Source organism: Pteropus medius, unplaced genomic scaffold (assembly GCF_902729225.1).
Source record: "Pteropus medius unplaced genomic scaffold, Ma_sr-lr_union100, whole genome shotgun sequence".
NCBI classification, from domain to species: domain Eukaryota; kingdom Metazoa; phylum Chordata; class Mammalia; order Chiroptera; family Pteropodidae; genus Pteropus; species Pteropus medius.
Window position 1 is genome coordinate 589,231 of NW_024341895.1, and position 14,137 is coordinate 603,367.

Sequence of the window (14,137 nt, forward strand, 5' to 3'; positions counted from 1 at the left end):
ACGGTTCCATCCCTTTCCTCTATCTCCCCTGCCTTCATCCTAGACCAGGCCATGTCATCCTCTGTTTGCACTAGTGTTCTTGCCTCGTAACGGGCCACCGTACTCCCTCCAGACCATTCTCAGCAAAGGAATCTTTAACATGCCATATGTCACCCTGTCACTCACCTGCTTTAAAACCCCTCAATTCCCAGGTCTCTTGCTTTAGGGTGCCTTCCCTGGCCCAACCCAGTCAGCTTTAGATGCTTCTCTTCGGGGTTCCCATAGCAACCGGCAGACCTGCAGCATGGGTTTCCACACTGCACTGAAGGTGGAACTTTCTTGGCCATTGGGTCCATATAGTTCTCAGAGGCAGAGACCTTATTAATCTCTGTATCCCTGGAGGTAGCCACAATCTGTGAATGACTGAATGAAGGGTCTGGGGACTGAGGGAGAATGTAGATTATCTGAACATTCATTCACACAGCAAATGTTTATTGAGTGTCAACCATGGCCCAGTCCCTGGTGACGGGAGGAGTGAGGGACAGGGTGGTAGCTTGGATGCCGAGAATGTTTCACATGGTGGCCTCAAGATTCAGAATGTTTCTGGCTTGCCAGGCCCCATCCCCTATGTTGGGGACATGCATTTGTCACCCCCGTCACATCCACAGTCGCTAGTTAGCCTTACTGTGCAGCCTTGCCCTGCTCTCTGTCTTAGTGTCTGGTCCCTCTGCAGACGCCATATGGCCCATGGGGGACCAGGAGCCAGCCACCACTCTCTTGAACTGTCTGTCATGCTGGCCACTTGGTCCCCAGCCTCCAGCCCAGCTTTACCCAACTCTGTCTCATTGCTCTGCACCTCTGGTCAGAATAAAGCCAATACCCCGCCTGCAGCTCCCAGGTCTCCTGGGAACGAGTCTCCCTCATCTAGCTTCTGTGCCCCCACTTACCCACCTCTCAGGCCAGACAGAACTGCTCGTCATTTCCCAGACACGCCCTCTTCTTGCACTGCTGTGATTTCACTAATGCCATTCCCTCGGCAATGGTGCTCGTCCACACCTAACCAGCCTGACCACTTTTTTTTTTAATGAGAATCACCTTTGTTCCTTATAGAAAAGAATTTCTTGTGAGACAGGCAGGAAGAAAAGTTTAGATTATCCATAATCGCAACCTTTGTGGTTCATGTCCTTCCAGACTTTTTTCTTTACATATTTTTAATTGTAAGCAATTGTGTGATTTTACAAAAATGAGCTCGTACCGCCCGCTGTGTGTGGGAAACTTTTCTTCCTGTTTCTGTGACCATGTTTCCCTGTCATTGAACATAGCTATTTCATCATCATAATGGTTACATAGTATTCTTGTATATGGAAGTTCTGGGTTTACAACAGGTTACTGTAACTGTTTTTCCATATTTATAAGCCTCACCAAGATAAATATCTTGGCACAAATCTTTGCTCACTGGTTGTTTTCAGAGAAAGTCTTCCTAGAAGTGAACCAACAGGTGGGAGAGTATGTACAGTTGTCTCCCCCTTATCCGTGGTTTTGCTTTCCATGGTTTCAGTTTCCTGTGGTCAACTGCTATCCACAACTATTAAATGGAAAATTTATTAAATTGTTTATTAAAATAAATAATTCCTACGTTTTAAATTGCACATCATTCTGAATTATGTGATGAAATCTCTTGCCATCCAACTATCCTGCCCAGGACATGAAACATTACTTTATTCTTTGTATCCACACTGTATATGATCCCCGCCCATTAGTCATTGGGTAGCTGTCTTGGTTATCAGATCAACTGTCTCAACTGTCATGGTCACAGTGCTTGTGTTCAAGTGACCCTTATTTTACTTAATTATGGCCCCAAAACACAAGAGTAGTGATGCTGGCAATTCAGATGTGCCAAAGAAAAGCTGTAAAGTGCTTTCTTCCAGTGAACAGGTATGTATATATAGAAAAAAAAAAAACAACAGTATATGTAGGGTTCAGTACTATCCGTGGTTTCGGGCATTCCCAAGGGGTCGTGGAACATATCCCCTGAGGATAAGGGGAGAACAACTGTACTTTCTAAAAGCCCTTGATCCATACTGCCAACTCGCCCTCTGGAGAGGCCCAATTTACACTCCCTTCCCTCCCCACCCTGCCATCCCCTGGGTGGGGCAGGGCTTCTCATCTTTGCCAGCCTAAGTGAAAAATGACATCTGATCTTGATGGTAACTTGCATTTCTAGGAAAGTTTATCTGTTTTCACGTACTTACTGGCTGTTTGTACTCTTGTATAAAATATTCTTCCTGTCTTTTGCCCATTTCCTTTCTTTTATGGACATTTGCTATCTCTTACTTATTTCGTGATTAGTTTACTCATCCCCCCAAGACCCAGTCTTGCTCTCTCAGTGAAGTCTTCCCTTGAGCCCCCATGGACTTTTAAAGGAAGAACTCGACCGCACCCACCCTCTCTTGTTGCAGGGGAGGCCTCATCCACAGTGCGCTCACCTTCCTCAGCCATGCACCCCATGTCAATTTGAGAAGCACTAAGAGATTAAAACAGGATATCTGGCAGCTCTGGTCTGCAAACATAAGATGAAATGCTATGGAATTGTCTCTTGGTTTGAACCTTTGCCTAGACAGAGAGGAAATATGTTTGGAAATGGAAGAACATTGGCCAGGGGTTGCCCATCACGGAGGCAGCCTTGCTTTCCTCCAGGCAGTGGCTCCTGGGGCACTGGCCCCTGACCGGCAGCAGCACCTGACTACGCTGGGGAGAACCCCAAGTCTCAGGCCCCACCCAGGCCCACTGAATCAGCCAGACCAGGTGTTTGAACATCTTCGGTTTAACCTTCCTGGGGGAAGGGCAGTGCTGGGGCCGCCGGCAAGTTAGAGATCAGAGCTGAGAAGCACTGGCCTGCGGCCAGAATGGCAGTGGGAACACGCTTCCTGCAATGTGGGGAAGTGAGAGCTGGCGGGGGTGCTGGCCTCCGGGACATCTCTTGACCTCAGACTTAGGGTTTATTTAATGCTTTATAACTGTCCCTTCTTCCTCTCTCTTTCTTTCCCTCATCTTCCACTCTCTCCTCTCTTTACCACATCTCCCCTCCGGGGGCTCTGGTGGCCCCTGCTTCCCAGCCCCGAACTCCAGGCAGGCCCTGCCCTCTTCAAGCCCCAGCAGCCTATGCAGGATCCTTGCCCTGCCAAGCTTTGCCACCGAGCACCCCTGCTCCCCACCGGACCTCAGACTTTCCTCACTCAGGGCTGGTGTTCCGTCATCCTAAAGGCCAAAGGGGCAGCCCTTGACCTGCCTTTGCAGCACGGAGTCTAGCAGACTCACTGGCCCTAGGAGGCAGGAGACTCACTTGTACGGAGCTTGCAAGTGTAGGTCCCCGTGCCTGCCCGACATCCTGGGTCCCCAGGCTGTGGAGGGTCCTCGGGAGCTGTGTCATTATCTTCATGACTTGTGGACCTTCTTAGAGAAACAGAAACTTGGGGGCTCTTTGGGAAGTGAGGACTTTCCCCCAGGCACCTGGGACTCCTCGTATAACCGCGGGGAGCCCCGCTTTTTGGGGCTCCCCACCTGCACTTCCAACATCAGCTCTCAACCTGGGCATTTTGGAATCCTGGGGAGCTTTCAGAACTACTGAAGCCACCCTACCCCCATTCCATGTCATTGCTCTGGGAGGTGGCCTGAGCAGTGGTCTTGTTTCGAAGCCACCCTGGTGATCCTGATGGGCAGCCAAAGGCGAGAGCGATTGGTCTACAGTAAAGGAGAGCGTGGAGGCAGTGCCCAGCCCTGTGTTAAGTACTTTGGTCCACGGCTTCATCAGCGGGGTGAAAGCCAGGGCTCCCCTTTGTTTCCCCCCTCCCCCGCCTTCTCTCCTGCTGCAAACAAGTGCCCACTGCATAGGGTAGAACAGACTGAGGAGACAAAGCCAGTCCCAGGGATGGAAGTATGCAGAGATCCCCCCGCACAGACCCAGCCCCAAGAAGGCCCAGCCAGCTGTGCGGGCAGGGTAGCTCTCCCTGGTGCTTTACACCCCCCGACCCCACCCCCAGGGCTCCCTCCCGCATCAGCCCATCCACAGGTCTTCTCGGTGGGTCTTCCGTCCACCTGCACCTCTCAGATGCATACCGCCCTCGTCTCACCTGGTCAAGCTCACAGACAGCCACAGGGGCCTGGCCGCTCTCACCCAGCAGCCACCTCTGGCCCATTCCCCCATCTCATTTTGTCCAGCCACGCTGGCTGCCTTTAATTTCCTGGAATACACCAGTCGTCTCCCCCTCGGATACTTGGCACTTGCTCTTCTGTCTGGGATGCTCGCCCCCAGCCATTTTGAGGTCTTGCTTCAGATATCACCTCAAAGGGTGCTCCTGGCCCTACTGTGGGCCCATCCTGTCCATCTCTCTCACGCCACAAGATTCTCCTTGTAGCACCTGTGCAATGTCTTTGTTCGTTCCTTTCAAGCTGGTTTTTTTTCCGATTTACCCACTGGGATGCGAATTTCATTAAGGCACAAACTTCCTCCTTTGTGATCATCATCAAACCCCCTGGCCAGCCTGGCCCAGGGTCTGACATGTACCAGGTACTCAGTCAACACATGTGGGTGAATTGAAGACGGGAGTGAGGGCAAGACCAGGGAAGGGAGGCAGTGGCCATCTGAGGGTATGCAACTTCCTAGGTGACATTGGTAGGTGCAGGCACACAAAGTGATCAAAGAGGCCACCCAGGAGGAGTATGACAGAAACAAGGACCAAGGGCAGAACCCTGGGGACCATCTTGGTGAAATGAACAGAGGGCAAGCCTGAGGAGGGACAGCTGGAGAGAAAGAAAACCTGGCATTGTTGTCACATCCTGTAGGAGGCGGCACCTCAAGCTGGTCAGCACTGGGCACTACAGAGAGCTCAAAGAGCTGCATCTTGAAACTGGCGTGGCACCCAAGGAACATGGACGGCCTTGGCAGTCAGCTGTGACCACACTGGGGAGCCAGCTAAGGCCACTGGGCGCTGGGGCAGGGCAAGGCCCATGTTTATATGCTGAGAGGAGCCATCTGCAGTTGAAGATGCAGGAGCAGCTTGGAGTTAGTCCTCTTGAGGGTCCGACTTTTCCAGCAATGCTTAGGCCACCTGAGGCACCAGCAGCTAAGAAGACGGGTGGCCCAGGGTTGGGATTGGCCCTGTGGGAGGAGCAGAAAGACGAGACCTGAGTGCAGATGGTGCCATCAGAGAAAGGCAGAGGGGCCCGTCGGAGGCTGGGCTAGGTAGGACGGGCTCCTCAGTGGGAGCACGGTGAGAGATGGATGGAGTGGGGTTGAGGAGCGGGTGTTTGGGGCTAAAAATCCCAGCCGGGCTGGAGTTTGGTCAGAAATCTATACCACATACCTGCATTTTCAGCTCTCACATTTGTGGTCTGGACTGTTTACAAGGACGTTTAAGTCCCCAACTGGAGCTGATCATAGTTTTCTGAGCTGTGAACATGATTCCTGCTAGATGGACCTGGGCCACACAACCCTGCTCCCTGGCATCCTTACTGTCCAGGGTTTAGGAGCTAAGTTTCTGAGACCTGTGGGTTTTGTCAGAAATATGGGTCTAGAAGGTCAGGTTTTGTTTTTGTTTCTTCAAAGATGAAAGTGGCCACACAGAATTGCAAATAATTTATACAGCTACTCTGCCCTGAGGGAGGGAGGGCAGAATTGATCCGGGTCAACATCACCAGTGATAAGTCACATCACAGCATGCACCCCTGATACGATGTCATGAGAAGGGCACAGCACTCTGTGATCTTCCTCTCAAAACCCATAACCCCAACCCAACCATGAGAAAAAACACCCGACAGACCCAGAGTGACGGGGATTCTACCACATTCCTGACCAGCCTTCCTCTAAACTGTCAAGGTCATCACAAGCAAGGAAAGCCCGAGGAACTGTCCCAGTCAAGAGTAGCCTAAGTCGACTAATGATGAAATGTCACATGGGATCCTGGATGGCATCCTGGGACAGAAAAGAACATTAGGAGCAAACTAAGGAAATCGAAATCAAATGTGGACTGCAGTTAATGTGTCACTACTGGTTCACGACCTGTAACAAACGTTTCTTCTATCCTAGTGTAAGATGGTCCTAATGGGAAACGGTGTCTGGGAACTCTGTACTGTCTTCGTAATTTTTCTTTTAATCTAAAAAATAAAGATTAGTGGTTTTTTTTTTTGTTTCTGTTTTGTTTTGTTTTGTTTTATTTTAAAGTGGCAGAACTGGGTTAGGCTGTCTGCCTGGTTCCAGGTCTCATTATCACTGAGATGGACCTGGGTTCCCCTGGCACTGCGGGCTGAGCAGTGATGGGGATCTCCGCCTCCATGTGGCTCAAGGCCTGATCATGTTTTTTATCTGCTCACTGTCACCCTCCACCAGTGGGAGGAGTGTGTAGCAAAGCTTGGTGAGGGTGGGCCTTTGTCTCACACACAGCTCTGTCTCTGCCTAGAGCAGCGCCCGGCATGCACAGGTACCCCTGTCATGGCATGTGCATGGCTCAGACACGGGTACATTGGTGGTTCTCTGTGCCTCCTGCTCTTCCCCTGCGGTGATGGTGTCAGGCTCTCCCCACATCCAACCCTCCGCCTTTGCTCCTCTCTGGCCTTTTGGGAACCTGCTGCCCTTCATCTGCTACGCCAAGTCCCTGCTGGGTATCCAGTTGTTGGTTGCTTCCATTACTTCTGAAACTTTCACAGAGGAGGGGGAGGGATATGCTACGTTGGATTTCTTCGGGAATAACTTGAGTTTTTGCATCCTTTACGACTCCCCCAGACTTCAGCTGACGGTGCCATCACAATGGAAGCTACTGCTGATGGGGGCCCTGACAGCTTGGCCAGGGGCCAGGGCCGTGAAGGCAGGATGGGGGATGGGCTGCTTGGCTGGGTCAGCCTCTCCTTGTGCTTGCTTCCCAGCTGGGTCACAGGTTCAAGAAAGTAAGAGGAACCGACGCTGGGTGGCGCCAGAGCCTAGCCAGCCTTCCAGCTTTGGGGACTGAAGTGGAGAAACACCTGGTCATCGGCTTTCTCCATCCGCCTATGTGCCACTCGTGACCATCATCCCCCCTTCCCAGACCCAGGCCCCTCAGAACCTTCACAGTGGCTGCCACCAGTGGGACCAATCATTGTCATTGCTTTGGTGATGGATTCCCCAGGATGCAGTCAGTGGCAGGCTTCTTTTTAAATAACTTTTTAATTATAAGTAACATTTGTTTTTTGCAGAAAATCTACAAGTTTCCAAAGAAATATAATTAATAAACCATTCATATAGATTGTAACCATCAATCTCTAATGCCACTTCTCTGAGACCCTGGTTCCCATGTATTTTCTGCCTTGGACCATGTCCTTTGAGCCCAGTCAGACAGCCCTGTTCATATGCCCTGGCTCTCCCTTGGTCTCTCTCAGTTGGTTTACTAGTGTGTATGTGTTCTCCCACAGGACACAGTTTGGGCTATGGCTTCGTGAACTACGTGACTGCAAAGGACGCGGAGAGAGCAATAAACACATTGAATGGCCTGCGGCTCCAGTCCAAAACCATTAAGGTAAAGAGCGGTGAGCACCCCCTCCTTCTTTCTTGTCCCTGGCAGTCTATGTCAAGCCCCCCTTACCTCACCGTCACTGTCAAGGGCACCGTTAGCACGCTGTGCTTCCGGGGCATCTGGAGAGCCTCTTGTCTGCTCAGAGTTGAGGCATTGCAAGTCAGATGTGTGTTGGGTGGTGACTGTCCTAGGCTGTATGCCATGGCTCATGGCTTCCTCAGCCCCATCAGTAAAAGGAGGGTCCCCATGAAGGGCACGTACACAGAGGCAGCCCCCTCCCTGGCACAGGGTGTCGCTAAGTACACTGGCTTATAAGCAGCGTCCTCCGCAGGCCCCCTGCCTATCTCATCTACCTGATACGACATTCCCGTCCTCGCGCAGCCCCCATTCCCACGTCCTGCCCTCCTTCTTGCTCCTGGCTTATCGCAGTGGCGGCGGCAGCGTTGCCCTTCCTGCCTCATCACAGCCAGTTCATCCAGCGTTCATTCAGCAAATATTGATTGAGCACCCACTGCGTTCCAGACAGTGAACAAATCAAACAAATTCCGGGCCCTCATGGAGCCAGGTGTGTGTGTTCTTGGCACATAGAACCACACACCGCCCTTCCTGGCAGGCCTGAGCAGTGTGGAGAGAACACACCCGTTGTCGTGCTCTCATGCTGCCCGGTGACACCAAGAGGTCATGTTTGCTTCTATGTTATGGTCTCAGGCTCCTTATCACATCAGTTTTGTGACCCTCAGAGAGAAAGTTCTGCACAGGTCCCAGTCCCCACGTTCTGGAGCACGTGGTTCTCTATCTCCCAGCCTCCTGACTCTCAAGTGTGACTGAGTCCCATTCCTTAGGCTGCTTCTTTGTGGGCAGAAGGGCTTCCTCCCAGATGGCCTTCCCAATAGTAGTGTGGCCTTGGTCTCGTCCCTCTTTCTAGCCTGAAGGGTCCATACAGCTGTCACCTTGACCTGGGAAAGCACCACATATCTTCCCTTTTCATCAGTCCCTGCAGCTTCCCCTCACCACCTCTAGCGCACGCATGGCGCCATTTTATCTAAGCCACTGCAGAAGTTCCTTTCAGGCTTTGAGTGTGCAAAACATGAGCCCAAATGGCCTGGAGTCATTTAGTATTGAACAGTGGCGTGTGGAACCCAGGGCTCTGCCAGCACTCGTGGGCCCCATCTGGGCTCCCGGGCAAGCTTGCCTGTTGGCAGGTGGGTGTCGAACCTAGTAGCACTCCGCTCTCTTGCCCACCAGCCCTTGGGCTCCTCACAGGTGGGACCTGGTTTTGTTCCCAGCCTGGCTCATCGTCCAGAGAAGCATAAGGCTGTGGTAGGAGGACGGGCAGCAGGGTTGGGTCCCTGCCCTGCCACCAACCAGCTGTAGGCCCTCAGTCATCATCACTTTGTAAAACAGAAATAATGTTTCTCACACTGGGATGTGAGGGCCAGGTGAGAAAATGCTGCCGGAGTCGGCTCACTGCCCGGCCTGTGGGGAGCTGTCAGCATGTGCTGCTGTAGGCGACGAGCGTTTGCCTCATCTCCTACCGTAGGTTGCCTTTTTCTTATCCCAAATGTGACACCCTCACTTGATGCTTTGGCCACACACCTGCCCTAACCCTGGAAAGTGGTTTTGTTTTCAAGGTGTCGTACGCTCGCCCAAGCTCAGAGGTCATCAAAGACGCCAACTTGTACATCAGCGGGCTCCCCAGGACCATGACCCAGAAGGATGTAGAGGACATGTTCTCTCGGTTTGGGCGCATCATCAACTCCCGGGTCCTTGTGGACCAGACCACAGGTATGGCGGGGAGCCTTGGACGCGCAGTGAGGTTTTCCTCTAGGAAAGACAGATCATGTTTGATTTTAAATGTCATTAGTTATTCCACCAATGAGGACAGAATCAAAATGAGATGACATTGGCGTTTTTGAGGCTGAGGTGGTAAAGTGGCATGAAAGCAGACCCCGTGTCAGACTGACAGTATGTGGTGAAAACAGGACATTTTGGCACCTTCCCTTAGGCACCCATATGTCCTGGCCTGGCCTGTGAATGGGGTGTAAGGATTTGCTGCTGCTCTCATTGTAGGCAGACGGTGTGCTATGTGACAGTCTACTCGTGGTCTAGAGTCTTTTTTTATGGCCCCAGTGACTGTTTCTGATTATTTAAATGCCCCACATCGGGTAGCACTCCAGAGATCACAGAGCTCAAAGCCAGTGAATCCTTTGACCATCCATCCCGGCCCCTCTCGGGTCACGTCTGTTCAGGATATTAGCCGCATAGGCTCTGGGCCTTGCACAAAGCAGTTAGGCGGAGCCGAAGTGACGGTCCACATGCACTCCTGGAAGCAGCCCCAGGCAAGCAAGCAAGCAAGCAGGAGGCTGCATTCCGGCCCTGGCTGTGTGGCCCGAATGCCCTGCTGGCCTGGGGACTGGAGTCGGGACATGCCCTGCCAAGCCCTGTGCACAGCTTTGTCCGTGGAGGAGTGGCGTGGGCCATGCCCCCTTTAGGGCTCCTCACTTCTCGCCAGGAGTTGGGAATCTTCTAAGACTAGAAAGGAAACTTCGTGCCCACGGAGCTCAGCGAAGTCAGTGGAATTATCTGCAGTAGATTTTTATGTTCTTCCAACACAGAGGTCACCAACCCCTCGGCTGTGGTATTAAAACTGATCATAAGATGTCACAGCTCTGAGGTTACCTCCCCTCTGTAGAGCAGGCTCCAGAGAGCAGATGGGTGGGGACACACATTTTCCCACACTTCCCCTGAGCTGTGTGCTTTGGGGCAGGTAGCCTTATCACCTGCTCTTCCTTCTCCTGCCCCAGCTGTGGAAGCTCAGATTGGCGCTTGCCGGGGCCTGGCCTTGAGAGGAGTGGACAGCTTGCACTTCCCAGAGGCCCGAGGAGAAGGGACTTCCGGAGTGTTGTCTGAAAGCGTAGGTCACTGGCATTTTATGAGAGCTCTCGGTGTCTCTGTAGCCTGGCACAGACACCTGTTCCAATACCGGGCTGTACTGGAGGGACACGGGCCCTGCCCCACCCATACCACCTCTTTCATTCTACCCCTTTGCTCTAGGGTCGGGGGCGGGGCATAGGGTGAGGACACCATTTACTTGGTATAAACGCCGCTGGCCGGCACCAGAATAGCTTCCTGTGGTTTCTAAAGCGCCTCTTAGTTACCTTTAAATGCCAGTTAAGAGACCGGTGCGGTCTGACAGTTGGTGCACATGTTTACGCCCAGTCGTACCTGCGTAGGAGTGTCTGGGCTGCTGGAGGACCCAGAGTGGGTGACTGTGCTAGCCCACGTTCTTCCTCCATGGCCCTGCTTTTTTCAGTCACACCGGACTGCTTTGCCTCTGCTGGTCTCTGTCCAGCTCTCTGGAATTGGAGCTCAGCCACCTTGAGAACACAACCCCTGCTACCTAGCTTTTGTACCTGCCATCTCAAGGGAGGTCACTTCCATAGACAGCTCCCCTCAGGCATTTGCTGGGGATTTTGCCTTCTTTCGCTCTGCAAGGCTTCTGTCTCTGAGAATGTCGAGGGCACCTCAGGGTTGCCCCCAGGCTCAGCCTTGACCTCAGGGTGGTGCACAGGACCCTCAGTCTCCCTCGGGCCTCCCTGCCAGCCTCTGCCACTTCAGCGAAGGGACTGACGCCTCCAGCCCACACCTCTGTCTGTTTTGGAATCCTTGCAGAACAGGGGGGAGGTGGAGGGAATAGAGTGAGATGGCGGGGGGCGGCCCAGGAGCTCCCTCCCCGAGCCCTGCTTCTTGACCTCAGGTGTAGAATTAGAGTAGAAAGGTGAGGCCTGTGGGGCTGTGGACTTCCCTTCCTTCTGCTCCAGAGGAGGCCACCTACCCAGGGTCCCTTTGCTGGGACCCCATGGAGTCCATGGGAGCCCATGGGAGGCCAGGGTAGAGAGCGGCGTGGCAGACAGGTTTGCACGTTGGGTTCGCCTTCACATAAGATGTTTTTTGTTGTTGAAGAAGTGGGAAAGCTCTCAAGGAACCGTAACCAAACTTGGGATCCTGAGCTGACAGAAATTTTAAAAATTAAAAAATTTTTTTTTGCTCTTTTATCCATTTTAATTGTGGACTGTGTAGTTTACTCATCTAGAGAGTATGCCATTTATTGCTCTCTGCTCTTAATTCTAAAAACACGAAAGGAATCAAAACACAGCCATCTTCAAAAAGTGTACATTCACCAAGTAGTTTAGTGAATTTATGTTCCGTCATGTTAAATAACATTCTTTTTCTCTCTCTTGGGTTTTCTTCATTGCACTTGGGCAGTTTTTATTTGAAAGTCATTTTACAAAACCATACAGGGAAACCACACTTGCACACACTTCTCTGCTTGATCGTGAGTTCTTTATAAATAGAATGAAACCGTCTCCTTGCAGGCAGCTTCCTATAGGAGCCAGCCAACTCCAGCTTTCAGTCTTATTTGCCTAAAGTTAGATTTTCCATCTGTCTAAGCTGTTGTTTGTGCCGTTTAAGAGTGAATAAAAACAGCGTTTTCAGTTGTTCTTCTGAACTGAACTTGAAAAATAAGCTCAGGTTCTAGAGTTTTCTGGCACACATGTGAATTGTTAGATCTGATCTCACTAATTTAGTGAGTGTCTCTGGCTGTGTGAATTTTAAATTTATATTTAAAGAGCCTTGGAGGCAACAAGGGCAGCCTCGAGGTCACTAGGAGCCGCCGTGCGATCACCAGGGCGTTGTCCTGGGAGCTGGGGGGCTGGCACAGGGAGCTTCCCAGTTGGAGGGTTGGGATGTGTGCTTTGGGGCCCAGCATGGGATGTCCACGGTATTACAGTGGTAAACAAATGAGAGGCCCTGGGTACCATCTGTGGGCTAGAATGGGGCCTACAGTGTCACGTGCAAGTTAGGCCCAAACGGAATTCTAGGCCCAGAAAGGGTGACTATGCCTTACAGTGACACTTGCCTTTTTGGTACCCCACTTGATGTGTCTGAATCTCTCCATGCCCCTCTGTAGCCTCTGGTCCAGCCAAGAGACTCATGCCCCATGCCCATTGTGGGGGCATTCGGTGGGACCCTGTGGGAAATGGCCCTCAGAAACACAGCTACTTCTTGGGCACATTGGCAGGGCATGGGAGGGAGGGCTCAGAGCCCAGGAAGAATTCCTCAAACCCAACCCTGGTTGTCCCTGTCCACACCCAGCACATCCAGGCACCCACACTGCAGTGGGCACCTGGCGCTGAAATAGTGATGAAAGATGCAATCGCTTCTAATGTGGCTTCTTTCGAGATAGGTTTTCAGGGGTGTCTATTTGGGATGTCTGTCACCAAAATATCTTTTGGCACCAAGAAACTCAGAAGAAAGTCTGAAGCCTTAATTTTTTATTAGTCATTATGTTTTTAATTCGTTCATTTGTTTCCATATTTAGGTTTAATTTTTGTTTTTCTCGTTAACCAAGCATCCACTTTGAACCACAGTACAGTGACTGACTTGACTTTTGCTTTTCAGTTTTAAAAATCCTTGCATTTTTTCCCCCTAACTCCGTTTTTGTTGGTTTGTTAAAAAGGTTTGTCCAGAGGGGTTGCGTTTATCCGGTTTGACAAACGGTCGGAAGCAGAAGAGGCAATTACCAGTTTCAATGGTCATAAACCCCCAGGTTCCTCCGAGCCCATTACAGTGAAGTTCGCGGCTAATCCCAACCAGAACAAAAACGTGGCGCTGCTCTCCCAGCTGTACCACTCGCCCGCTAGACGGTTCGGAGGCCCGGTTCATCACCAGGCGCAGAGATTCAGGTGGGTGAGGAGGGCGGCGCGCTCACCTGCCCACCCGGCTTCTTTGCACCACTGCCGGCTGTGCTTTTAGGGCGGTGCAGAGCCCCTCTGGATGAGTCACCACACGCACTGGAAAATGCAGGGTACGCCAGGCTGATCACCTCGGAAGGTTGCACTCAGAGTCATTTCATGTCTCCATGTCCCACCTCCATCACAAAGGTGTCGCGTGGAAGCCATGTCTTTCCTCCAAGTGTCATCTTTAATCGGAATCAAATGATGGTGCAAACTACCTGGAGAGCGAGTGCATAGCGCTGCAGCATGTAGTTTCTAGTGACAGTGACAGCAGGGTGGAGTCATGAGTTTAACATATCATTCCACACTGTGAGATGAAAGGTGCAGCCTTAGGTATGCTTATGTGAGAGTTGATCACCTTCTAGAATGGAAGGTTTTTAAATGGAACTTTAGACATTGAATCAGCAGCCCTAAGGGGCAGCCCTTCCTTATACACCTACCATGTGGGGTTATTTTGGTATCTAAATGCTATACACACTCTGTTTAAAAGCCCTGTCCTAGAGGTGAATAGTTTTTCCACATTCTTTTGTCATTCCATATTGAAAATGATTCTAGTTGCCAGGATCTAGTAGAACAGAAACAATTCGAGTCAGTTACTTAGACTCCCAAATTGGGTGTGTTAGCAACTCACAAATGACAGGAATCTCAATTTAGGGGCTGTTTTGTTTTTGTCAAAACCTCAAGTGGCATCCAGGTAGGTTAAGGGTTAAGGCTTATCTCAGGTAGGTTAAGGGTTTTTCTCTGCAACTTGTCTGGTTTCCCATCTTTGTTTTAAACAGTGAGGTTGGGTAAAAGTGCGCATCTCCCCAGAGGCCATTG

The 14,137-nt window shown here is 51.3% G+C and overlaps 1 protein-coding gene across 1 annotated transcript in view; it reads left to right on the forward strand.

The window, feature by feature from the left end:
- The window catches only part of ELAVL1 (ELAV like RNA binding protein 1), a 35,232-nt gene that overhangs the window by 14,630 nt on the left and 6,465 nt on the right, over positions 1-14,137 (forward strand). The window contains exons 3-5 of the mRNA XM_039857863.1: positions 7,420-7,523; positions 9,152-9,305; positions 13,042-13,267. Coding sequence (XP_039713797.1) covers positions 7,420-7,523; positions 9,152-9,305; positions 13,042-13,267 — 484 coding nt within the window. The remainder of the gene's footprint in view (positions 1-7,419; positions 7,524-9,151; positions 9,306-13,041; positions 13,268-14,137) is intronic.